The sequence below is a fragment of the Cavia porcellus genome, unplaced genomic scaffold, assembly GCF_034190915.1.
Source record: "Cavia porcellus strain 051 isolate PalLab524CR breed Dunkin Hartley unplaced genomic scaffold, mCavPor4.1 scaffold_1, whole genome shotgun sequence".
Classification (NCBI taxonomy): domain Eukaryota; kingdom Metazoa; phylum Chordata; class Mammalia; order Rodentia; family Caviidae; genus Cavia; species Cavia porcellus.
The window spans coordinates 219220688-219247907 of record NW_026947484.1 but is presented as its reverse complement, the minus strand read 5'-3'; the positions used below and the strand labels follow the sequence as shown (position 1 = coordinate 219247907).

At 37.4% G+C, this 27220-nt stretch overlaps 1 protein-coding gene across 3 annotated transcripts in view; it reads right to left on the bottom strand.

Moving 5' to 3' along the window:
• Cdkl4 (cyclin dependent kinase like 4) overlaps positions 1 to 27093 on the bottom strand; it is a 47024-nt gene extending 19931 nt beyond the window's left edge. For 2 of the 3 annotated variants that reach the window (XM_003473044.4, XM_063229443.1), the window contains exons 1-5: positions 24244 to 27093; positions 18524 to 18741; positions 15263 to 15384; positions 8792 to 8864; positions 3541 to 3631 (exon numbers count right to left, since the gene is read on the bottom strand). In XM_003473044.4, the coding sequence (XP_003473092.1) occupies positions 3541 to 3631; positions 8792 to 8864; positions 15263 to 15384; positions 18524 to 18691 (454 nt within the window). In that variant the 5' untranslated portion in view covers positions 18692 to 18741; positions 24244 to 27093. The remainder of the gene's footprint in view (positions 1 to 3540; positions 3632 to 8791; positions 8865 to 15262; positions 15385 to 18523; positions 18742 to 24243) is intronic. The other variant, XM_063229441.1, reaches the window with a different exon arrangement.
• Positions 27094 to 27220: the final 127 nt, after the last annotated feature.

The window sequence follows — 27220 nt, the reverse complement described above, 5'->3', positions numbered from 1 at the left end:
ATTGTGAAAGTTGATCACTAAGATTCTTTAAAAGTATACAACTTAAAGCTTATATTAAGTCACATAAGTTCTTTAGCCATTTTCTTATTGACTTCAGTTCTACTGAAATTTTTCTTGGTAATAATTAGTTTTACAATGAATATTATGTTGTAAAATTGGTTTGGCAGGTGGTATCACAGGCTATCAGAGATTCCTAAAAGTAGAATTAAGGATTTAAAGGGTACTTTTTTGTTTTATTTTGAGGCGGGGGCTTGCTCTTCAGTTCAGGTTGACCTTGAACTCACTACGCAGTAAAGGCTGGTCTTGAATTCATAGAGATCCTCTTGCCTCAGCCTCCTGAATGCTGGGATTACAGGCATGAGCCACCATGCTCACCTCAAAGGGCACTTTGAAAAGTTTTTGACTGATAGTGAAAGATAGTATTTCAATGTGTATTTCTTTGATAGTGTGGAGGAAGATAATTTTATGGTAATTAGCCATTTTTCCTTCTATGAATTGTCTGTTACTAGCTTGTTAATCTTCCACTCAGAGCTTTAGTTTTTATAACAATTTACATAAGCTCTTTTTTTAATCAATTTATTAACAATCTTCAAATAGTCTTTCCTTTGATTTCTTGCTTTGAAAATCTTAGCCTGTCGTATGTTATCTTTTTATTTAGAGCTTATATATACACCTGGAGCTTTAATTTGTTTAGTGGTAAAATATATACAACATTTGCCATTTTAATCAATTTGGGGGTACAGTTAATTGCATTAAATACAGTGTGTGCAGCCATTAGTACTATCTATATCCAGAATCTTTTCATCCTTATACTTTAAAACTCTGTACCCCTTAAGCAGGTGTGGTAGTGTATGCCTGTAATCCCAGCACTTGGTGAGGCAGGAGGATCACTGTGAGTTTGAGGCCAGTCTGGGCTACATAGTGAGTTCAAGGCCAAAAAGCAAAAATAAATAAGTGAAAACCAAAATAAAAACAAACAAAAAACCCTAAACAAACCAAAAACAAGAAAACGCAAAAACAAAGCCAAAAAAACTGTACCCATCAACAAATAAGATATCACTCACTTAACCCCAGTTTCTGATACCCACTATTCTTTTTTTTCTGTCTCCATGATTTGACTAGTATAGGTACATTATATAAGAGAAATCACATAGCATATGACCTTTTAGTATCTGGCTTATTTCACGAACTTTTTTTTTTTTGAGACAGGATCTTGTAGGGAGCAGCGCGATAGCCCCATTGCTGCCTCTCCGCCTCTCCCTCCTATGGGCACATAATGCGCCTGCCTACATTAACCATAATCCTCTCCTGCTTACGTCACATACCCGGATGTGACGATGACCCATCAGAAACCACCCCGTAGCCTCTTCTTGTCCCACCAGCCCGCCGTTGGCCCATAAAGGATGCGACCACTTCCTGAATAAACGAGACTTGATTAGACTCCTCAACTTGTCTCTATCTCTCTGTCTCCCACCCTGTTTTATTCATCCTGTTCCCCCTCCAGGTACATACCCCACAGATTGATCTGCAGGCCAGATCAGAATCTCACTATTCAGGATGGCCTTGTATTCACTATGTACCCATGGTGGCCTCAAATTCACAGCAATCCTCCTGCCTCAGCCTCCCAAGTGCTGGCACTACATGTGTGCACCACCATGCCTGGCATACCAACCATGAATTTTTTTCAAGATGCATCCATGTTGCAACATGTTGTGTATGTGTATGTCTGCACACATGTGTTTATAAATGATGTCTTACTGGGTGTAAAATTGTGGGTTTGATTTACATTTCTCTAATGACTCAACACTGAGCATCTTTTCATGTCCTTTCTGGCAATTTGTGTATCTTCTCTAAAGACATACACACTGAAATCCTTTGCCCATTCTAAAATTAGTTTTTGTTGTTGGGTTGTAAGAGTTTTTTATACAATCTATTAATTCCTTATCAGACAAAATATAGAAAATATTTTCTACTTTCCTGTAAGCTGCCTTTTCACTGTTTATCCCCCCAACCATGTTTTCTTCTAAGAGTTTTACAGTTTTAGCTTATACTGTTAGGTCAGTGGTTATTAGCATTATTACTATTTATTTAGTAATTCTGGGGAATCAACCCAGGGTCTTGAGTACACTGGGCAGATACTCTACCACTGAACTATATCCCCAGCCCTGGCGATTCATTTTGAGTGAATTTTTATAAAGTTACTTCACTCTTTTGCATGTGGATATCCAGGAAGAGCCTACATTTTTATGTCAAGTCTACTGAGTCAATATCAGTATTATAGCAAATGAGGGGACACTTTTCTTTGCCTTTATCATTGCAAGTGATCAGCAATGACCCCAACAAGGACCCAAGCCAATACTTGTAACAGCTTGTGCTATTACCAGTGCCTGAGCTCATGTACTGGGGAGATTTTAGCCAATGCAAACAAGTTGGTAGTGTCTTGTACTACTGCTTGGCTTACAACAACCTATCAGAAGCTGTCATTACTGGGACTGCCATAGTTGGTATTTTGGGACATGTTCATCAAATCAGAACCTCTGAGACAGATGACTTACTTACTGAACTTAGGCCTAAAGCTCCTCATTAAGAGGATGACTATGTTTGCTACAAGAAGACTCAAAGGAAAGCAAGAATGCATATTCCTGAAAAATGTGCATTTTTCCTGTACTGCTGAGATGGTACTGTACACACAAGTTTTAATTTTCTTTTTCTACTTAGCATGTCTTGGACATTTTCAATGCCACTAAAAATGGTAAACATCATTTCTAATGGCTACCTAATATTTCATGGTATGAATGCAGTATGTATTGGTGAATAGTTTTCTGTGGTCTTTGATTTCTCTTTTCAGCCAGACGACACAGGGACCAATTAACACCAGGACTCCAGTATTTCTACTTAAGAACAGCAGCCTCAGAAGGACTTTATCTCCCTCCACCTCAATGCTTTTAAATATATTGTCAAGTCATTGCTATTTGGGCCATCAGAAAAAATTGTCACTATGAATACTCCTGTACAACACAGTATATTTTACTAACATGTTTTTACTTGCTACAAAATTCTAGATTCAGGGAGAAATAATTATTTGTTCCCCTTTTCTTAGCACTACTCTCTCCTTGATTTTCAGTTGACTTTTCCAGTCTCATTAGCTCCATGAAGCTGTTTTCAGCCCCTCTAGCCCACGTTAGTCTCTCCCTCCAGGGAACGTCTGCACCTTCATTTTAGTATTTTATTGCCAACCACTTTGTACGATTTTTTTAACTTTAGATGATAAGTGCATGAAGAACAGAATTCATCTTAAAGTTCTTTTCCACTCTTATGGAGAGAACAAAACACATTAAAGATGTCATCCAATCAATTCTACTGAATGGAGTAGAGTTGAGGTGTCAACTAATGTACTGCCTAAAAGGCTAAAGTAAGGTTTTATTTCTGAGTAACAACAATAAAACATCTGGCTTACATTCAATATCTTGAGTAAGAATTTACATTGTATCAGTTTATAATTATCTAAATTGGACAAAGTAGTAAAAGATTGACACTTACTTAGAATTCGTGCAAATCCGAAGTCACAGATCTTGATTATTCCTTGCTTAGTTATTAGAATGTTTTCAGGCTTTACATCTCTATGAATACACTGTAAGAGCAAGTTTGATTATTTTTCTGAGACATCAAAATGACAGATAATTTAACTTACCAGTTTAAATGATAGCTTATGATGGAAAGACAGATTTCCTTCATTTTTCTAGAAAAAGTTAAAATGACACTTATACATCTTATCATACAAAAGAAAAAATATAAATGTTGCTGCATTTGTTGAAGAAATTAAAATTGCTATATACAAAAACAGCATTTGATTTTTTTAAAGAAGGGAGCATCATACAATGCTTTCTTTAACTTTTTTTACTGGACTTATAGCAACTAAAAGAGGTAAAACCCTGAATGAGAGACTCTATATGTCTCTAATAAGAGCTGCTACCACTTGAGAGTCACAATTCAGGTTGAACATTACAGAGTTGAGAAATGAGAAAAACACTTAAATGATAAGAGACGCCAAATTTACTTTTCACCAGGATGACCATATTCCTTATCCAAATCAGGACACTTTCAATGTGAAAGGGGCTCGTTAATAATGATGCTAGAGAACAGGAACAAGTCAGAAGTGACCCGGGTAAGCCGGGACACAGTCCTTTGATCTGTATCTTTCCAGTTCTCCCACTCTCGGCCCCCAAAGCAAACGGATGAAAATGATACTGGTCTTCCAATAACTCAGCATTCATAGACAGCATTGTGATTTCCCAGCAAAACTGAACTTGTGACTTCAGGTGACCTCTTGAGAGCCTACAGATTCAGTGTCCCAATAATTATCTGTCAGCCTCAGTTCTCTGCCACGCTGTCAGTTTCTTAAGATATTTCTGTCAGACTGACAATTCTGAAATAGTTTCTTGGGTTCTACAATGGCCATCTAATAAGAGAAAAAACTAAACTCTTAATTCATGTTCGGTCACAAAAATGGCTCTAAGAGGCAAAGCTAGTTGCTAGTCTCAATTATTATGAATTGTCTCCTGTTTGTTGAACAGCAGTTAAAAGAAAGTGTTTAGGCCTTGCACAGGTCATAAGGCTTTAAATATTAATTTTAAAATGCAATTCTGGACTATAATACAAAAGCATTTTGATACTTAATTTAATCAGATGTTTAAGAAACTTAGATTAACACTTAAGTTAGTAAAACTTTCAGTAGTTAGTGATTAAGTAGAACTGGTTTGTCCTTTGAATGAATTTTTATCAAATTGTAGAATTTGATAAATTGATAATGTTACAGCATTACAAAGTAAACAGATTTACACTGGTACTTGTTTTTACTCTATTTAAATATTTCTTAATCTAATCTAATACAAATCCATGTGACATTTATAATACTTATTTTTAAACCCAAGAACAGACAAATGAAACATTGACAAATCTTAAAGAAATAGAAAAAATACTCGTATAGGGCTGGGGATTTAGCTCAGTGGCATAAGCGCCTGTCTTGCAAGTGTGTGGTGGTGAGTTCGATTCCCTGATACCGATAAAAAAGAAAAAGACCAAAAAAAAAAAAAAAATTTACTGGTATAGGTATAAGAAAGAAAGAGAGTAAAAACAATTGGAACAGGCTGGGTGCGGTGGCACATGCCTGCAATCCCAGCTCCGGAGGCTGAGGCAGAAGGGTCTTTGAGAGCTCCAGGCCAGCCTGGGCTGGGCTATATAGTGAGTTCAAGGCCAGCCTGGACTACAGAGCCACATCCTGTGTCAAAAAAACAAAAACCAAACAAACAGCAACAAAAAATCGCAAGAAGCAGAGCATGAATGACAGAGACATTCAGACACACAGCATTTGTTTTCTCCACTGTAAAGCCATACTCGGTGCAAAATCTCTGCAATGCTTGCAATCAGCTTATCTTCTACCAAAGAACAAGAAATATGCAAATCTCTTTAATGGAAGAATTTAGTAAAGTTGGACTTTATACATAGCTTTGAGCAAGCATTATTCAGGTTGGGTTACTGTGGCTGATGTACAATCTCATTTTTACTGGTTTACCCGCTGGCAAAAATAGGTTTATCTATGGAATTTCTACTCCTTCCCCCAGGCTGGGGATTGAACGCAGGGCTTCCTGTGTGCTAGGCCGTGAGTGCTATCACTGAGCTATATCCATCCTCAGATTTCTACAGGGTGTTTTAACCCTGATGTTGAACTTTTAAGAATCATTTCTGGAAATGTCTGCACCAGGAAACTCTTCTTGTGTACTCTGATTTGAATAACAGTGTTCCATATCTGAGACGGTTGCTCTCCTTACCTGAGATTTTGAGAACAAAGAGATGTCCTTCTCAACAACCGTAACATGCATGTCAATAAGTTGCCGATGGATGTTAGGGCCTTTTACACTCTTATCTCAGAAGTCACTTAAGTGTTGCTATTACAAATTGTATCTAATCAATACACCAAACATAAAATCCATAGGTCCATAATGTTAGTAAGTGGATCACTTTAGCTACCTCACTGTAGCAGAATTATAGGGTAATACAGAACAAGACAAGAAGGTATATTCTTAAGTCCAGTGCCGCTTGAATTTAATGTGTAAATGAATCACCTGGAATTTTTATAAAAATGCAGATTCTAGGTTTAGGGTAGGTGCAATTACATCAGTTAGTGTGCTGGAGGCCCTGAGTTCACCCATCAGCAATCAGCCAATCAATAAGCAGATTCTGATTCTGTACACCTATAGAGGCCTGAGATTCTGTATTTCTAATGAGCTCTCAAGCAATCTCTGTTATCCACACTATGAACAGCAAGGGCTTAATCTCTTTCCTATTTTAACCACTACTGTGTTGCTTAGTATCACAACTCTCTAGAGGTAACAAAATGCACGTGGTCTCCACAGGGTGAAAACTGGGAGTCTCATGCAACAGAGTTAGGTCAGATTGCTCCTTCTTTTTATTCTTTGAGAATAACGTAAGAGTTCCTTTAAAATAAGAAGTATATGAAAGTATAAGATGTATTGTTGTAACAGCTTATATATGACTCAGATTTTTCTCTTTATATGCATTTTCTTTTATTTTTTACTTTTTAAATGCATTTTAGATAAAAGAAAAAAAAACATACACAAAGGCTTACCATAGCAAAGCAAAATGGTACTAAATTAATTTCCATTTTGGAGGAGTAAAGTCTGTTTAAAATTATCCATATTTAAAAGAGGTCACAGACTATCAATGTGAAGTTGCCAATATTTTAAAGTTCAAGACACAGAATATGTTGTTCCAAGGAGAGAAATGATGGCAGTGGTACCGAGATACAATAGTGTTTGGGTCTGCTGGAAACAACCAGGTAGGTAGGTTGATTGATACATCTATCCGTCCATTCACCCACCCATCTATCCATCCATTCATGCAGTTATTCAGTAATATTTATTAAGCACCTCTTCTCTAAAATGTCCATGCTAAGTACTGAAGAGTTAGAAACATAAATCAGTTTCAAACACTGATTTCAATAATCTAGTACATGAGAACATGTCTAGTGTTATAAGGATCAAGTACAAACACTTGTGGTAAATGTATTTTCAGGAAGACGTTTTACCATCCATGAAACTGCTGCAGCAACCTTAGGTGAACTCGATCTCTCCCATAGCATGATGGAAAGCAAGAGAGATGTGAGTTTAATTCAAAATCAACTTACTAAGAATCTAAAAAACCATTGCATCATAAAAACAGGCTTATGTATGTTGTGAACAAGAGCTACTTTAACAGAAAATGAAGGAGTTTGATTTATTCTAATGGAAACTTCACCAACTTTTCTTTAAACTAACGAAGGCTTCTTCTACAAGTACTGACATTTAGTTCCATGATTTTGTATTTTTTCTCTCAGCAATCCTAGACTACCCTGGTAGACATTCTGCTGGCATCAGAGCTGACCATATGGGAGTCTGTCTCGCTGCCTCGGCACTCTCTGTCTAGGCACCAACTCAAAAGGTCTAGAGATAGTTTTAAAAAACTTATCATGCTACCAAAAGCACCCAGAAGCCAACTTGAGAAAGCTCCCAGTGGCCCAAGATGAGAAAATCTGAACATCTGAGAGAACAATGACAACGAAAGATTGAAAACATCAAATACATAAAATTCATATTTACAATGATGCCCCCACACCCTTCTAAGTCCATCACTGTTTATTGTTGGAGGTTGCTGGGATTCTTACTCGTTATTTGAATATTGATATATAAAGGCAATCATCACATATTTGTTTTGCTGTATTTTATTTTCTGTACTATTCTAATTATAATGCAGAAGAAATGATAGAATTGGGAAATTAGCATTTCTTAACCTTAATATAGTACTGGATGCAAGCAATAATCATCGCTGGATGCTAAAACTATTAGGTAAAAAGGTTAACAAAGAAGTTGATCATGGAAGAGCTAAAACTAATAACTCCTGAATCAATATTGTCAAAAGTAGGACAGCAGACATTACACCCCTCAGGATACTGATGTCATGTGAAGTGTACAGCACCACATATGAAATATTCTTTTCTAAAAAGAATTAAACCTGAATATGATCAAGGCTTTAGATGTAAGTACCAATTTATAGGAAATACATGTGAAAGATCCAGTTAAATTATTCACAAGAACAACCAGCCAAAATTATTTCTGTAATGCTACAATATTCAAAGTGTGGTTCTTGGACCAGAAGTTTGGTTTCATCCAGGAAAATGTTAGAAATGCACATTTTCTTTGTCTCCTGCGGACGTAGGGTCAGATAGCCTGGGCCTTCGCCTGCTTGCTGAGTTTACCAAGTCCTCCAGCAGACTTTGGGCATGCCCAAGTTTGAGAACTATGATTCTACAACATTAACAGCAGAGGAAATTAAATTTTTAAAAAAGGTAGAGGAAAGGAGGATTGTTTTAGAATAAGACTTAAAAGACACGATAAAACAAAACCAAATGCCATGGTAGAACACAACACAATACAACACTGATATCCTGAAAAGTTACTTTAACCCAATGTAAAAATAACCCGAAGAATCATTTGTACTGTCACAAAAGGAAACATTAAGTTTACACAAACTCTCAATCCATAAAAAATCAGGAACTTGATTCTTACTGAAAATGGAAAGGGGCCATGAATAATGAATTGCTTTTCCACATAACTGTAACTGTCTTTTGTTTTGTTCTGTTTCTTTCTTTCATCTTTAGCCCTTCAAATAGAGCCACAAGCCACTGAGAAGAGTCATCATGATGAAATTAACGAATACGTTAGAAGATGTTACTTACATTATGTTTATGACAGAAATTTAGAGCTTGAAGGGTTTGCCATAACACACTTTTGATCATTCCATCAGCCACACTATGGGAAGAAATAAAAAAAGAAATCAAAATTCCTGGAATGGTGTTCCTGGGAAGAGAGCTGGCATAGGTGGGGCTTGTCATGTTCAAAAAGCAAAGTGTAGAACTCCATCTTTCAAAAAACGTTTTAAGGAAAATTGCTTCATTTCCTTGTATTGTAGTTGTATCATTTTCTTTTGCAGTCTGAAATGCTTACATCTATGATAAAACATGCATAGTGTAAAAATGTATTGATGCTAATCTTGATACCTTAAAATTACTACTACAATAGGAGGGCTGTCTGTTAATCTCTGCTTTTCTCTCTGCCTGTCTCTCTCTGCATTTACTTTTAACACTAATGGTAAATAAATAATATAATGTAAAAGTGTAAAAGTAAAAATTTGTATCAGTTAGGACTTTTCCCCTCAGACCTGGCTCGCCACCCATTTACCTCTACAATTTAACTCTTCCCTGCCTCTTTTCTTTTTTCCCTCAGGGATCCTTTTCTTTTTGCAATGCTGGTGATTAAACCCAGGGCCTGGGGCTTCTAGACCTGTATTTTAGTGGCTGTGGAAGATCTCAGATGCATCACAATTTACTTAGTCCTCAAGCTGTTAGGTGGAGCTAGTTTTTATTTCTAGGTAAAATGTAGTGAGTACCTATAATCACTCATTTCATTGAAATTGTGCAATTATCTTCCTAAGATAGATTTTAGAAGTGTGATTTCTGGCACCAATGGTAGGTACATATTACATTTTGAACCTGCAGAGATGAACTTCTGGTAGACCTGAGATGTGGTTTTGAAGAGAAAAAAGGTAACCTGGGAAGAAAGAATTTCAGTTTATGGAGTTCATTTGGTGGAAAACACTCAAGCACATGCTGGAATTACTGTGTAACAGTTTGTACATCTGATAAGCAGGTAGGTTTACAACCAAAGAGGAGGTCAGGGAGAATACAGGTCTCATAAGAATGGGAGGCTTCTTGTCCCTGGCACAATTACCGCTTGTATAGAAATACCAGAAAATACCACTGACCAGTATACTTTCCACCAGGGAGCTGAGGATCTGTGAAACTTATATTCTGTCTGAGCATACTCTGCCTTATGTAATCTCTACAAATCAAGGCAGTTACATTCCCTTTAAGGCTCTGCTGGTGCCTTTTCGTTACTCACATCCCTGTCCTTTGACGATGCCTTCACATTATGCACTGCCAAGCTACCCTCTCTTAAGAAGGTTAAGCCATTTGCACTCCCACCAAACATCTGTGCAGGCAATTCCCTGCCTCCTCATTCTCTTGCCAACACTTGGTTTTGCCAATGTTACGTCTGCCAATCTGTGGTTAAAATAGAAACATATTTCATTTTTAATTTTAATTTCATTTTATTAATTTTCTGAGATTATTAACGTCCATATGGCTATAGGATATTACATTTCTTCTTTCTGTATTTCCATTTCAGGGCCTTTGTTGTTTCTGAATGGATGGTTTACTCTTTTCTTACTCATTTACAAAGGCTCAGCATATGTTAGTCTGTTACTTGTGCTCTAAATATTTTTCTTGGTCTTTCAGCCTTTCTGGTGCAGGTGAGTTTATATGCATATTTTAGAAAACCTGAAGCACAAATTTTTTTTTCTGCTAAGCATCAACTGTAAGTTTTAAAATTAAAAATTGATAATGTTCTAAAGATAGCTATTGCTCAGGCACATTTGTTATATTTAGATCACTTTTTAAAAACTGAACTTATAGGTATAACTAGTTTTATAAATCAGAGGATGGCCAATGGACGACTTAGTTATAGCACAAGTGACAAAATGCCATCATGTAAGTCTGAAATACTCAGAAAATGTAGGGAGGTATTTTTCTCAGAGCAGTTTCCTTATCTTGGATCACACTTGCAGTGTACATCAGCTGTCTGGTGGCGGCCATTTGACTCCAGTTCTTCTACTTAGTAATATTGTGAAATTACCAATAATTCTCAGTGTTTTCTACCTAAGATGTCTATTTCCTGCACTGAATTCTGATCCCTTCTTTCCCTAGAGCCAAACCCGAGGCAACAAGGATAAATATGACACAGTGCCAGAATTCAAATCCTAGCCGTGCTGTTCCTTCTGAGTTTTATAACCCCTAGAAAGATATTTGAATTTTAATTTCCTTCCTGTGTAAAAGTGAAATAGTATTCCTAAGCTTATTGGGAAATTTATTCAATAAACACCTTCAACACCCCCATGTATTCAGGAGTTAAGGGTCTGGCATGAGATGAGGCCAGAAGGACAGAAGAGTCCCTGAGGGGGGAAAGAACTGGAAATATGAGGAAAATTAGGAAGCCAGCAAAGATGGAACATGAGGGAAGAAGATGCAAAGATCCTTCAAACCCTGCGGGGGCGGAGAGGTCTAGATCTTGATAAAGAATTCCGATCGTACTCTAGGAGCCACTAACAGAAATAGAGCCAGGAAGAGATATAAGATGGAGAATGGATTTCTAGTGCAAAGTGTAGGGAGATAAATCAGGAGATGAATTCAGCAATCCAAGTGAGATCTGGTGACTGAGACTGGGCAGTAGTAGTGGAGAGGAAGGGAGATGAATATCAGTCCTTTGGAGAGACGTGGCCCTTCACCACGAAGGAACCGGATGCTGGACAAGGTCTAAGAGGCTACAGCAAACTGGGAAACAAGCCGGGGTACAGGGCTCAGAAACTGTCACACCCGTGAGTACTGGCATTAGCAACATGGAGTCAAGTACAAATTAATTTGACAGGCAAGTCCTGAGCTACTGTTGAGGAACAAGATGTTTCAAGGTATCTCATTGGGTCACAGCTTTTTGTTCCTTAGCTTGGATTCCAAGGGGGCAGAGTTCATCATTGGCAAGACATCTATACAAAATAACCGTTTGGAACAAATACCACTGCTCTTACAGAGGGAAGGTAGTTATCAAAGAGAACAGTCACAGTGTTCAAACCAGATGGAGTACTGCATTAAGACATAGTAGCATTGTTTTCCAAGCATTTTGGAATGAAATAAAATTTCCAGTAGAAATCAATATTCAATGTTTAAATATTATACTTTGGGTGAGTGTAAAAACAAATACTAAAAGCAGTAATGAAAACCTGCAAGGAAAAATGAGACACGTCAGTGTGAGCCCAGATGAGTTCACAGGCATCTTGGTGAGAAAGTTCAGAATGCTCAGCTCAGAGCCTGCTCTCGAGGCTACTCAGAGATCTGACGCTGACTTTGGAACCCGCTGTCTTTGCTTAATTTGTTATACACTTCTGATGGAAAGCTTGATTTCACTGTTACCATCTGAGAGGACTGAGTTCTTAGCAAGCCCATAATATCTTAGAATAAAATCCAACCTCATTACTGCAGCCCATCAGAATTTAATCATTTCACCAACTTTATCTCCTTCCACATCCCCAGTAACAGTCCAGCCTGTTTCCACTATTCCCAGAACACACCAGGCTTGCTTAAGTCATCATCCAACTATCCTTCATATTTTTATTTTATTTATTTAGGTTATTGAGACAGGGTCTCACTGTAGCTCAGGCTGGCCTTGAACCCAGCAATCTTACCTCAGCCACCTGAATGCTGAGATTATACATGTGTGTCCCTACATCCAACTTACATTTTAATTTTAAAAATAGCATATGTATTCACTAGAATACTAGAAAAATTAAAAATGAATTTTAAATATAATTAAAATTTAAATGTAATTTTAACTACATTTAAAATTCTACTGTGACCTCATTTTTTGACATAGCACTTCATGACTATTTCACTGAGATACTATTCTTTTGGATGGGGTGGATGTATATTTTACCATTGTGAAGCTATTACAATGCATGTGACTAAGTCTTTTTTTAATTATTCTTTTGTGGGGATGGAACCCAGGGTCTTATGGGCTTTGCTTTAGCCCTAATTCTTTACTATTGAAAAAAGTATGCTAGTCCCATTTAAAAAAAATCATGCGTAAATATTTATATGTGTAACATTTTGTCCCTATCTGAATATTGTCCTATCATGTTTCTCTAAATGAAATCTCTTGGCCAAAAGATAAAAAGTTTTAAAATATGTTCATACATATTTCCAAATTATCCAACTAATTACATTTTCTCTAATTGTGAAAAGACCTGATTCCATGACTTGACAGTACTGAACAAACTAATATTCGAAGAATCTTTGCCAAATTTAATAGGTGAGAAAAGATACCTCACAAACATTTTTAAAGTTTGGTAAAGAAAGTAAACATGCTTTCCTCAGTGTCCACCAGGAAGTAAGCTCTCTAAGGTTAGGTTAATTTTCGTATGTTTTGTCCAAGCAATATTCTTACACTTCGCCAAGTACATGGTATGCATTCACTAAATCTTTTCTGAGTGGCTGTATTTTCTAATTGGGTGATAATCTTGTTAAAAATTTTATTTGTAAAATCTCCACATATAGATATAAAATGTATTCTGGCAAATAGTTTACCCAACTTGTCATTTCTTTTTTAAGGTATGTTACTTTTTTTGTGAAAGGCAATCTCTAAAACTACAGTTTTAACATGCCAATTAATGCTCTCCTTTGTCTTCTTTTTATAAAATTTCTCATTTTGATTAGAACTCTGTGCTATAAACAAGTTTGGGAAACATTTTTCATAATAATGAATATTTTCACTTAGAAACATGTTCCCTTAAATAAAATCATATATAGTGTGGGAGGTTCTTGGGGTCTCTTTTATTCATGTAACTGTTCCTAAAAATCCATTAACATCTGTGAAAAGCACTAATAGGTTAGATTTCTCTCGTAGAATTTTCCATGTGACACTATGCATGGAGTTGAAAGAGAATGTTTGTAAGATCCTCAATTCCATCCTGCTGTGGGTGGGGAGGGGAGCTGAATTCCTGGCCAACCAGCTTGCTTCCTCTTCATGAAGGGCACCCGGGGAGCTAGCAGAGGTATTCAATTAGGTTTTATAGTTGTCTTATATTATGCCTGAGTCATTATTTTTATCTTTTATTTTTAACGTTTTTTGCTGTTAGCATTTGAGTGGGATCTTTATCAGATTTTCTAAAGTGATGATGGCTACAAGAGCTCTTAATTTTTTAATGTGGAATTTGTTAGAGGAGTGTGGTGGATTGATAACTAGTGGGCAACCTGTAACACCCAGGTGAACTGAATCAGCGTGGTGCTGGGTGTGGAGGGCCCACCGGAGGGTTGTTGTCAACAACATATAAAGGAGAACTGGTGAGGAAGTGATGTTGTTGGTTTACCTGGGGCTGTTCTCCTGGAGGAGTCTGTCATGCTGGCTTTCCTGATATGAACTCGGCCATTCTCATCATCGGAGCAGCTCAGGACCTAGTGGTCCCTGAGGATGGCTGTGGTGCTTTTTGGGGGAGCCCTGGTCCTTACTTTGAGCGTTGCTTCCTGGCTCTAGTGCAGATCCCTCGGCCTACTGGTACCGCTCCTTTATCTCACTGGCACAGACTTTCTAGCCACCACCGCTGACCTTTGGGCCTTCCCAGCGCACAGCCTGAAACGGACTTGCATAAGAGATTGTCATGGATTCTATCTAGGTCTTCAGCTGGACTCATGCAGGACATTGTCATTGGATCCAGGCCCTCAGCTGGGTTTTATGCGTCTTTAGTGTGTGAGCAAATCTTCTGCACTTTTTTGTGTTTGACTCTTTGGGTGGCTATTATAAAATAGGCCTATAAACTATGTGTATTAAGTTGTTTTCTTTGTAAACCTTGACTACAATGAGTCTGCATTGGATTCCATTAATTTTAAAAACTAGGTGATTCTCTTAGATTTTGCAGAACCAATAATACAATTACAATCTTATTTCTATATGCTACATATTTTATTTAGATTTCTTATCACATTACATTGGCTAGAACTCTCAGAATAATGCTGCATTTTGGTGGTGAAAAGTGACAGTCTTGTCTTATTTCTCCATTTAACCAAAGTTGCTTTTGTATTTTTTCAGTGAATATAAAATTAGTTGTCAGTTTGAAGAGGGGTCATGTGTATGAGTAAGAAAATTTTTTAAATTTCTAGTTGCTAATATTTTTATTTTTTGAAATCAAGAAAGTATGCTGAACTTACCAATATTTCATCAACCACACATATTTTTAGTTAATTTATTAATGAGTTCCATTAATATATTTCCTAATAGTGAACTATGGTTCCCCTCTTGAATTCAGGTAATCCAGTAAATATTTTAGCCTCAAAATGAACTGGGATTTACATTTACAGGTTGGTCTTCCTAGTTATATTTTCTCTCAGTTAATATCTTATTGCCTTTTGAGCACATCCTGACACTGGAGGTAGCTAGATGCGTTTGGGTAAGGGAGGGGGCTGGTTTTGGGATTTGAAATTTGCCAGCTAATTCTACAAAGGGTGAAACAGAGGACTGGTCACACAAAACTTCAGTTTCTAGATACTTACCCATTTGGGTTTCTTTCTAGCTCATTTAGAAGTGTATGATCACAGTATTCAAAAACTAAATGCATTTTCCTTTTTCTCCTGAACACCTCAATGAGGTTCACAAGATTTGGATGTTTCAATTGCTGCAAAGAAATTGAAATGCAAAGTAAGTGTCTTTCTAGTAAGTGTCTCTCTAGACTCTACCATTTTAAGAACACAAGGTCTTTCTTATCATTTGTATGGATCTCTTGTGCCAAGTTTTATTATAATTTCTCACAAGAAAAACTGCTCTGAGAAAGAATTATGGAAACTCAAAAAGTTAAAAGAAATTAAAGAATCTGTCTAATGTACCTAGAGTCAATGATTATCAAACTGGTGATAGCAAATAATGTATGTAAGCTAAAATACGGGCAATAAAATAAGAAAAATATTGTGTATTTTGTGGAAATTCTAAATATCCAAGTAAAAAAAATAATAAAAATTGAGAAAATGGAATTATCGAGTGCAAAACTATAAAAAAATTCAAAACTCATGTAGTTTACATAGTGGATTTAATGTAAATGTCCACTAGACTTAAAAGCAGACTGGATTCTAGCACTGGCTCAGTAATACGAGATTCCCCACTCAAATCTGATTACAGTGCTTGTTCTAGCAATCTTAAAAATTTATTACATTTTCAGATCTTTCTGTTGCTCTTGTACTTTTATGTGTGAAATTTTATTCTAAATCCAAAACACTTTATTTGGTTTAATAATGGAAACCAAAGGGAAAATGATAGTGAAGTTACACAATCAATCATTAGCATGACTAAAACTTATCATCCAAACTAATATAACCAGTAGGAGCAGGACTGCCTCAATATATGGTAGTTCTGCCTAAAATGAGGATGACCACATAATGTATTTTAAATTTTTTTTCAAATCCATCTTATTGAAGGATAAAAAAAAGAAGCAAAAAAAAAACTACAACAAAATTTCAAAACACATCAATCAGGGATAACAACGGTACATACACGGCTCATTGTCATCCCCAAATCATTCACCCAAAGCACAAGACATCTGCCTTCAGTTGTCTGAACAATACTAGTACACATCTTTCTCTTCAGGACCACATAATTTAGAAAACACACTGGACAGTTTTGAAAGGGAATGCTAACCAGATTGGACACTGAGACAAAAACTACAAATCAAGACTGTCCAGAGAAAACCAAGATACACAATCTCTATTTATAGCTCATCTTTCTTGTCATTTTTCCAGTAGATAGATCGACTTTACAAATCCTGTGTCATTTCTCCAGAGAGGTATACAAAGAGAGAACACAGCATTTCATATGCTTCAGAATTTCTATGTCATCCACTAGCTAAGAAGTAGAAGGTCAAGAGTGGCGGAGAGAAGTCTCATAGGTGAGTAGGTACTATGTGCTGCAGAAAAACATAGCTTGGAAAATGAAGTGGTTTCTGTGCCAGGTGGGTAAGGGATTCACAGGTGACACAGCTTGAATTAAGGTCAGAGTTTGGGTCAAACCTCCTGTCTGGGAATAGGCCAGCAATTTGTATCTCTTCGCAAATGAAGTTTATTTAGCTCAGGCAAACAACTACTTATCTGAAGTGAAACAGATAGTGAGGAGGCGGCAAATCAAACTTAAACAACAGGAATATGTGAGGAAAGTCAGGTCCGCTTACCATGGAGGGAGTGTGTGTGGCATACACGGGTGCAACATGTCAAAAGCAGGAGGGGGTATGTTCTGGAAGCTATCACTAAGCCACAGCTGACGTGAAGTCTGGCCACCTTTTACCACAAAGTTCATTCTCAAATTGGGACACTTGTAATCCGGAAGGGCACACCTGAACATTAACTTTATTTGAAGGCTTAGAAGTAGGAAGGCCAAGAGTGAAAACATTCTTACTATAAAACAACACTGCCTGATCCAGACTCACTGTGTAAATTACCCCTCAACTAGGGCCAGGGTTGGGTGGCTCTCCAGTGCCCTCTGTGGGCTAGGAGGTGAGAAAAACCTTTTAAAAATAATAGTGTTGAAAACTATCCAACGATATTGAAAATAAAACATTAAAATGTATTACTTGGGGAAACCTGCTGAAAACTATATTTGAAAAAGAGATAATATGATTATTATTCCCCTTTGCAAACTGAATTTCTAGGATTTTTCCAAAAAACAAGACTCACATCAAGTGAAGGTGGGCCATGGTTTTGTTAAAGGGTGTCCCACCCAGCAGCAGCCCCTCCGCTAATGGGGAGGCTTGTTAGAAATGCAGATTCTTGAGCCCAATGTGGTGGCGTGCGACTGTAATCCAAGCACTTGGGCCACTGAGGCAGGAAGATAGCAGTTGAATTCAAGGCTAGCCAGGGTTACATATGGAGACCTTGTCTCAAAACAGAACAAACAAACAAAACAAAAAATGTAGATTCTTGACCAGATGTGGTGTTTCACATCTGTGATCTCTGTTGCTCAGGAGGCTGCGATAGGACGATGGCAAGTTTGAGCGCAACCAGCATGGACAACTTAGTGAGGCTCTTTCAAAAATAAAAATAGAAAAAGGGGTGGGGATGTAGCTCAGTGGTAGAGCACTTGTCTAGCATGGGTGAAGCCGTAGGTAGGTTCAAGTCTCATTACTAGAGAAAAAAGAAAAGGTTTTCAGGGCCAAACACTGACTCCCCAGACTTGGTGTACCAACATGTTGGATCTCCAAGTAATTTCTATGCAAGTGGACTTTGTAAAAATGATTTTTTTTTTAACTTGGGAGAAAAAATCTACATTGAAAAAACATATATCAAATTCTACCAAAGTAAAAACAAGGATGGCATAAGCCTTTATGTGAAAAATGCACAGATTGCAGGGAACAATATTCAGTGGGTGGAAGAATCAGTGTGGTGCAGGCAGAGACCAATCAATGCCAACGCCTGCAGGGCACTAACACGGGCAGTCCTGGGGCTGCAGCTCTCTTCGTTGGGGGTTTATTGGGAAAATGTACGCGGCAGTGTCAGAGGAGAGCAGGTTGGGGGAGGACACAATAAACAAGCTTACAACAGTATGGATATCCCCAGCCACAATAGAAGTATATCATTATCTTCCACTGCTGTGCTCATACATATGAGATAAACATCAGTGGCCAAAGTCCAAAGTGACAATTTATTTCCCTAAGTTGCTGATACAAAGGAATTTAAGACCAATGAAAAAGAAATGTGACTTTGAAATTTTTGGAATTTTTAGTATATATATTTCATCCAATACTTTGACATTATACACAGAGAAAATTAACCTACCTTCAACATGCGTATTTCTCTTAGCGCTATCTTCTTAACAACAGGATCATCTTCAGATTCCATGAATTTTTTAATAGCTACTACTTGTCCAGAGGATTTGTTTCTGCATTTGAATACAGCCCCATAAGACCCTTCTCCAATTTTAGCTAATTTTTCATACTTTTCCATTAAAGTGACTTAAATTATTGTATTGATTGACTTGCAGTATAATATTGCACCTGGAAAATAAGATTTACTCATCTTAATCATTATAAAGGACAATAATCTCATAGTTCATATAAAAACAATTTGCTCAGTACCAAAACAAAACAAAAACAACAATTTGCCCAGGTTGTCAAAGGTTTATTTCCATTGATTAACTTTAAATCCATTTAAAAATACATGGATGTTATTGTGCTAACTGGTTTAGACCTATATAGCTATTTGGGTTATTATAAAGACTAAATGTATTATTTTTGATAATGGGTCAGGGTTTATGTCAAATTTTAAAAAAATTTGTGGGAAGGAATCTTATCCAATCTGTTTTCACTATCTTCAAATAAATGGTTAAAATATGATGCAGTAAAATTTAGCTGAAGGAGTACATACTCTTGAATATAGTGTTTAATTTTCCATTGTGTCTCACATGAATACCACAATGACTACAAATCCTGTAACAAGACACGTTACAAAGTGCTACACTTCCACCTGGTGGAGAGCAGGGGAAAATGTGAACTGCCGATCAAAGCGCCCTTTTACAAATAACACAGTTTTTAGGGCAGTATTTATTGCTTTTAAATTTTATTTATACAGGGGACTAATTCTTAGTCTCCAAAGAAAATGATAGTATACAAAAAGGAGGTAGGGTTCTCTAATTCTTCTTGAGCGCTTTCATATTCATTGTGATTTCTAGGAAAATGCAAGGTTTAATTTTTTATCTTGTATCACTTGATTAAATATTAAATTATGAATAAAATAAATATAAACAGGTCTAGAAATTAACAATATAAAAAACTTAACTAGCTTCAAAAATCCCCACTTTATCCAGAATATCTAATCATAATCATCTAATAATAATTATAATAGCACTCAAATAACAATGTTCTATTTACATATAATCTGGACAAAAATTCTATGAAGTAGGAGTTTTAAATTAATTTATTTTCAGTTATTATGTTTATCTAGTTACATAGATGAGAAAACTAAAGTGCAGTAAAGTCAGTATAGAATTAGAATGCAAGCTGTCAGATTCCAAAGATCACAATTTCAATCATTACTCTATACTGCCTCCCAATTAATTCACAAGAATGTACAACTTGAAAAACCATTTTATCCAAGTCTTACTATTAATAAATATCAAGTGAAATTACTACTTGTAAAATTTCATTTCAAATGAGCATGTATGTACACACAACACACACACACACACATTTTTTTTTTAACACAGGATCTCACTGTGTTGTCCAGGCTGGTCTTTTTTTTTTTTAATTTAAAAGGAAAAAGAGAAAAAACAAAACAGTGTAAGGGTACAAGTAATACAGAACTCCAAAAAAAAAAAAACCAGTAAGAAATCACCAGTTAATAGATTACACATTATCATCTTAGAGATAGTTGCTCAAAGATCTAACTGTGTTGTCCAGGCTGGTCTTGAATTTGAGATCCTCCTACCTCCTGGATAAAATAAATATACTTTTCTTTTTGTAATGCTGGGATCAAACCTAGGATCTTTCACATGTTCTGAAATATGAGGATATATATATCTGTATTTTTAACCCAAGTATTATTATCTTAAATGTATTTACAGGTAAGAAGGCATACATTTGCCTTTCTTTACTTTAGTAATATCTGGTTTTAAAAACAATAGGAATAAGTAGAAATTTGCTTTAGAAAGTTATTGGAATAGAACGTCACACACTTGTGAGTTTAACTCATTTGATAAGCACTATGGATATTGGGGAAACTATGAATATGACACAAACTATAATTATGAAATTTTAATCTGTACTGTTTCCTTGTTTCCCACTATGCAGTTATCTGACTTACGGAACTATTTGTATTTTTCCTTTTTTCCAGCAGCTTGATAAGGATTGAGCCCCGACTGACTAGATCTCTCAGTCATATCAACCAAACTGCTGAAAAGAACACAGCAACAGAAACAGTATTCTGCCAGGTAATCTTGAAATACTGTCTGCTTTCTAAGCATCTTACGTGTTCATGGAAGATGAGCCTGACATGTAAGGAAGAGTCAGACTGTGCCAGGCATTCCACAAAGTATTTATGTTTTTAGTTGCAGCTTACTAGGTCCTACCAGAGTTTCTGGAAGCAGCAATTCCTAATCTCTTACCTAAAATCCAGGACAACTATCCAACTGCTTGATGAACATTTCTATAGGAATGAGAAGATTCATCTCAAAATTGGTATATTCTAAGGGCTGAGGATTTAGCTCAGTGGCATAAGCACCTGCCTTGCAAGCAGGCAGTCGTGAGTTCAATTCTCGGTACCGGAAAAAAGAAAAAAAAAAATTGGTATATTCTAAACCAAATGCTTTGCCACCTATCTTATCTTACCTTCCTCACAAGTTTACAAACACACTCTAAAGGACTTGTCAAGCGAGGAATTTGGAGGTAACGAAGGATAATAGTTACTGCCTAAATTTAATTGCTTCATATATCTTCTACAAAGCCATACAAACCAGCCAGAACAAATAAAACCACATAAATCTAATGCCTTCAATATAATAAAAAAAACAGTGGACTTTACACACTTAAAGAGTGAAGCCCACGTTCTAGAAGGGATGCCACAGTAAGTCTTTGCGCAGAGCCAAGACAAGAAGAGTGGAGTGAAAGCTGGACACACCGTTAGGTACAGCGAAGGGGGAGACTCAGCGTCACCCGCAGCAGGGGAAAACACGTCATAAACACAGGAGCGTAAGGGAGCATCAGTTAGTGTGGCACCATTGCTGGGGAAGAGAAGGGTTAGGGCGAAAGGTGAGGAAAGAGGAAAAGAAACAAGAAAGTAAGTTAGGGATCGTTCAAGACATAATCCCTCAAAATAGAGGAATATGCAAATTCTTCTCTCATGATGAAGACATAATCTAAAATGACCAGTCTAGGTTTTTCAAATGGCTAACGTGAGAGGGGAGACCGAAAGTGAACAAAGCCTCAGAGACTTGTGGGACAACAATCAGTAGAGCCAACACACAGAATGAGATTCCCAGGAAGAAGAGTGAGAGAAAAAGGCACAATTCTTAAGAAATAAATGCTGATGTATTTAATAGCAAAATGAACATGATGTGCATAACTTATTCTCAAATGAGTAGGATGACTAGTATGCATAAATACATATATATGTACATGCATGCACGCACATATACATATATAAAGAGAGGAAAGGTGTGGCTGAGAGGAAATGATAAAACAACAAAATGTAAACAACGAGCCTAGCTACATGGGAATCTTCATTTAAAATTATGTCAGAATAAAGCTGTTTTAAAGCCTCTTATCTTTTGTTCTTTATATCTATAGCCATTACACTAAAAACATCTTTATCAACATTACATAATATACTCAGATATCTCATGGTCTCTAAGGTCAGAGTAAAGAATAAGCAGCAGTGTGCTATTTATAGTCCTTTCCACTATGGCCTCAACTTAACTTTCCAGCCTTCTTTCTCAGATTGTTCCCTACTTTCAAGTCTCTAAGCTCTGCTTATATCCCTGCCTGGAATGTTTGATCCTGAAATCCTCTTCATCTCTACTGTTTGACTCACATGTCTTATCTGAGGAGCTTTCCCGATCCTTAGAGGCAGGCTCTTTGCACCAGTGATACGCTCACAACTTTCCTCTCCCCCTTTAAAAAAAAGTTATTATAGACTTGTACTGTTAGCTCATTATCTGGCACATAGCAGGCTTCTCTTGAGGTCTCACTCTACTTTTATTTTCGAATCCTTTCCACTGGACACATAAAATGCCACGTATGTATGTATGCATGTATGTGGTGTTGGGGCCAAACCAACTGCCTGGTGCACGTGAGGCACTCTAACGCTGAGCCACAGCCTAGCCCCCAAACAACTTTCTTTTTAAAGCAAAGGCAATAAGTACATTCTGAAAATTAACACAGTACTTGGGCAGGAAATCAAGATTAAAGAGTGACGTAGCTACTGGCAAGGAATAGCTGAAAATATTTTTCACAGTTATTAGTGGCCTTCAAACTGAAGTATATATATTTTGGCTACAGGATGTCTTGAATTTAGAGAATATTGCATGATCCGATATATAGTACATGAAATCTTTAGAAAAGGCAAACATGCCACCGGGGACACAGTATCTCCTTTGTATTATTATTATTATTGGCTATCAGGAATTGAACCCATGACCTCATGCTTGCCAGGCAGGCGCTGTGCCACTGAGCTATATCCCCAGACCTCCTTTGTATTACTTTTGATAAGGATGCAAAGCCTGAATGTAATTATGAGGAAACACACAGATGAATTGAGTATCAGGTTAATGAAGTTCTGCATACAAAAGCAAAGACAGGCTTAGACTTGAACCCACAAGTGATTATAAGACAGGTAGATGAACAAATATTTCAGCAGCTCATTAAACTCAGTGGAAAATTTTAATTACCTTAGTCTTTAGGATTTGCAAAATGAAGCACATAGAAAACACTTGGAGGTGGATTATTTTGCACGACTATATCACAAATCAAGTCCTGATGGCTACACCAATAGAAAAATAAAATTGAGATGAGGAGAGACAGTGAGGAGAAAAAGAGTGGAAAAAATTTTCCTAACATAAAATGTTCTAGAAAACTCTGCAAACAGTTGCTTCAGGAATAGTAGAGGAAAGGAGAGGTTTTCAGTACCAGGCCAGATGGTTGAGAGAGCCTACAGGTTAAGTCACTAGGCTAAATTCCTGCTCTAGGTGTTTCCAAGGAAATCAATTACGTATTTATTTCATGAAACTGACTGGGAAAGTGGTCTATTGGATTATTGATGGTCATAAACAAAGAGTGGTGCGTTTCAAAAGAACACATACGTCTTTATAAATTTATTTTGATGGCAATTCAATCAGATTAACTCAAATCATCTTCAGAAAACTAGAGCATGACAAAGTTTACATAATCCACCTAAGTTTCTTAAAAATCAGATTCCACACGTGGACATAAAAGTTGTGGAAGTCTGTCATGTCTCTTTATCTCCAGAATGACACTTCTGTTACCTCTGTCGCGGGCCCCAGCGGCTCTACCCACCCACCGGGGCGCCCGGCCCACCCAGCTTCTGCCTTGTCCACCCGTGCTCCTGCACTCCTCCTGCCCTCCGCTGCGGGACTCCCCTCTTTCCACAACCCACTTCTATTTTAGCTTCAAGAGCCCTTTGGAGTCCCCTTCTCTACCAAAACGACCCAAACATTAAAGTTGTTTTTTTCCTCTTCCCTGGGGAGCTAGAATTCTCTCCTGTTAGACTCGTCTTTTTAGCTTGGTTTAAATCATAAAAATACAATTTCAACTGTGACTACACTCAGACAACAGAAAGTGGGAGTTAGCAAAGCTTTCCGACGCCAGCAGGCTGGGCCGCCCCGGCCCGTCACCTCGCCCCTTCGCCCCACCGCCTTCCCAAGGCCCCCAAGGCGGACGCGAGCCCGGCCCCTCTTCCTTCCCCCGCCAGCCGCCTCCCCTGGAGCCCACCCCGCCCTCCACACTCCCCAGGGGACCCCGTTCCCACCCGCGCGCCCCGGAACTCACTAGCACTTACGGCGCAGGCGGCGCCGTCCTGAGACTCGGACAAACACACACGGCGCTGGCGGTCTCGGCAACTCCCGAGCGTGCGGAACCGCAGCGGCGTCGCCCTGGCAACCGGGACGCTCAGGCAGGGCTGGGCCTGGCCGGGCGGCTCCCCGGGCGCCTGCAGCCGCCTTGGTCTGCACCTTGGGTCACCTCTGGGCGGGTCAACTCTGGGCGGAGCCTGCAACATCATTGTGTGAACGCAAGTTAGATGAAGATGCTTGGGAACATTTATAACTACTTACCACTCAAGTCTCGTTACTTCCTAGGGCATCAAGAGCAGGAAAATTAAACTAATGTAGATGTGGAATGTTAACTAGTCCTCATCCCTGCCCGGGCAGACCATCGGTTTCATGTACTCTAAGCTCACTGCATTCAACTATTCCAAACCTGCAGTGTTTTCTCGTACACCTAGGCTTGTAAGTTTTTCTGTTTTTTTCAGGCATAGGACCAGCTCTTCATCTATCAACAGTGTGATTACATATATTTCTACACAAAGGCTTTCCTATCCCACAGCAGAATCAGACACAAGTTTCTGTACTTCTTTATTACGACTACTCTTTGCCACTTACCTTTATTACCCAAAAGTTCTCCTTAGATGAATACTGGTTAGGAATTACGCCTTTTCAATCTTTTCTCTAGTGCCACTAAAGTGCCTGGTAGATTGTAAATAATCAATATATGGTAATTGTCTCACAAAATTAAAGAGTAAAAGCCCTTGTAGTATGTTTACTAGTCTTATTTAACAATCAAATTATAAAGTTAATTTTACTTAACATAAAAATTCTTTGAATAAAACCTTTTTGGTAAAGCAAAAAACTAAGATAAAATTTTTGTCTTACTGCAAAGAGACAGTGCAAATCATTATTTGCAATCCAATTGGAAAAAAAGACCTAACTTCTGAAGGAAAAATTCTTAAATATTTTAGTGTAGTAAACATACTGCATGTATTCCATATAATAGTTCAGCGTAGTGACAGCAAACCTTTTAGAGCTTTCAGTAAAAAATGGCTGGCTGTAGCATTACAGATTTGACACTACTGGCTAGAATATTACTTGTGAGAATGCATTTTGATCTAAGTGCCTAGTGCAAATTTAAGCTGTCAGTTACCACTATGGGCTCGGGAAATGTCTGACTCAGTTTCTAAAATAAAATTAATGATATCCAATATTTTGTACAGCACATACTTTCATACCTCTCTGCTAATAATGGTGAAAACTGATATATCCTATCTGTCTTTTATTTCCTGGTCTCTACTGAAATTAAAGGCACATTTGCAAACTGAACAATGCCACAAAGCCACAAAACAGTTGATTTGTTTCTTCTTATAATATTCCATAACTAATGGTAGCTTGAACTTTTTTTTTTTGGTAGCTTGAACTTTAATGAAGATGAATTCCAACATTTTAGTGACCCTCCATTTGAGAGCATAAAGATTCATAATCAAAAGTTCTTAGTTCTTAGGTGAAAACTAGAAATTTATTTTCTTTACAATCTTGTTTGGGTTGGCTTGGAACTCATGTTTATACTGACCCAGGCTCCTGGGTAGCTGAGGTTACAGGCAAACTTCAGGTGTCTGGCTTGAAATTTGCATTTTGGAATGTCATTAAAGACAAGGCTCTCTGAAGCAGGTGATTTTTGGACCACACTCAGAAATACTGATTTAATTTCCACCAGGGTTTTCATGCTAGGGCAAATATCACAATAACTTGTACAACTGTATAAAAATAAAGGTTACTGGCCAGTGATCTAGCTCAGCAGCATAAGCGCCTGTTTGGCAAGCACGAGGTTGACAGTTTGATCTCCAGTACCAAAAAAAAAAAAAAAAAAAAAAGGTTACTTGGTATCTATTACTCCTGAAGATTATGATCTCAGAGATTCTTAAAAAGTTTGTGGTTAATGCATAACAAGTTGTATATTTTATTGTTTGAAAATATTTCTAGGTGCTTGCCAGATAAATGATTAACTCTTTTTTTCAGACAGGATGGCCCTTTATATAAGATTAAAGGACTTGGATATGGAAAAAAAATGGTCCAGAAAAATGATCAACAATTTTATCAATAAATGTAGGAACATCACCTTAATTTCCTGAAAATCTTTTCCATGAATCTGTTTTTCAGCAAAATAATGCTATATTTGTAAAGATTTTAAAAAAAGTCACTAGTCATTAAAACTAAGATTATTCACAATGCTTGGGAAAAGCAATATCCAACTGCTATGATATTAGCATCTACAGTTTTATAATATCTTTTTTTTGTCTTTTTCGTTTTTATCGGTACCAGGGATTGAACTCACGACCGCCTGCTTGCAAGGCAGGTGCTTATGCCGCTGAGCTAAATCCCCAGCCCCTAGCATCTACAGTTTTAAACATGGAAACGGTCTTAAATTCAGGTAAAAGACTGAAAGTCATAGTGACAGGTAATAGTAAAATGAATAGTACAAATGGTGCCTCCTAACTGCCAAGTTCAGTTTTTGCTATTCTATTTTTTACCTCCAGAAATGTATTCCCTTAACATCCTTTTTGTTTTTAACTTAGCTGCTGGCAAATTATTTTCTGTAAAAGGTCAGATGATGTCATTTTAGGCTTTGCAGGCCTAGACTTTCTTTGAAGTCCCTCAAACCTAATACCATGGCACAAATGCAGCCACTTGTGGCACTGTGCCATGAAGTAAAGCTTTTACAAAACAGGCTGTGGACTGGCGTGAAGACTGCCGTCTGCTGACTCCTGCTGTAACCAAACCATTCTATTAATTGATTTTCAGGATCAGAAGTTAAAGATTCTACAAAAGATGCTCTTTCCTCAAATGGGGGAATATTATTGCTTCATGAAACTGAAATCACAAATCAAATATAAATGACTTGAGAAGCCAGAATTAGGTCCTTGAGATTTTTCCTAATGTATTTTAGTGTTACTATGTACAGATTAAGCCAGATGACA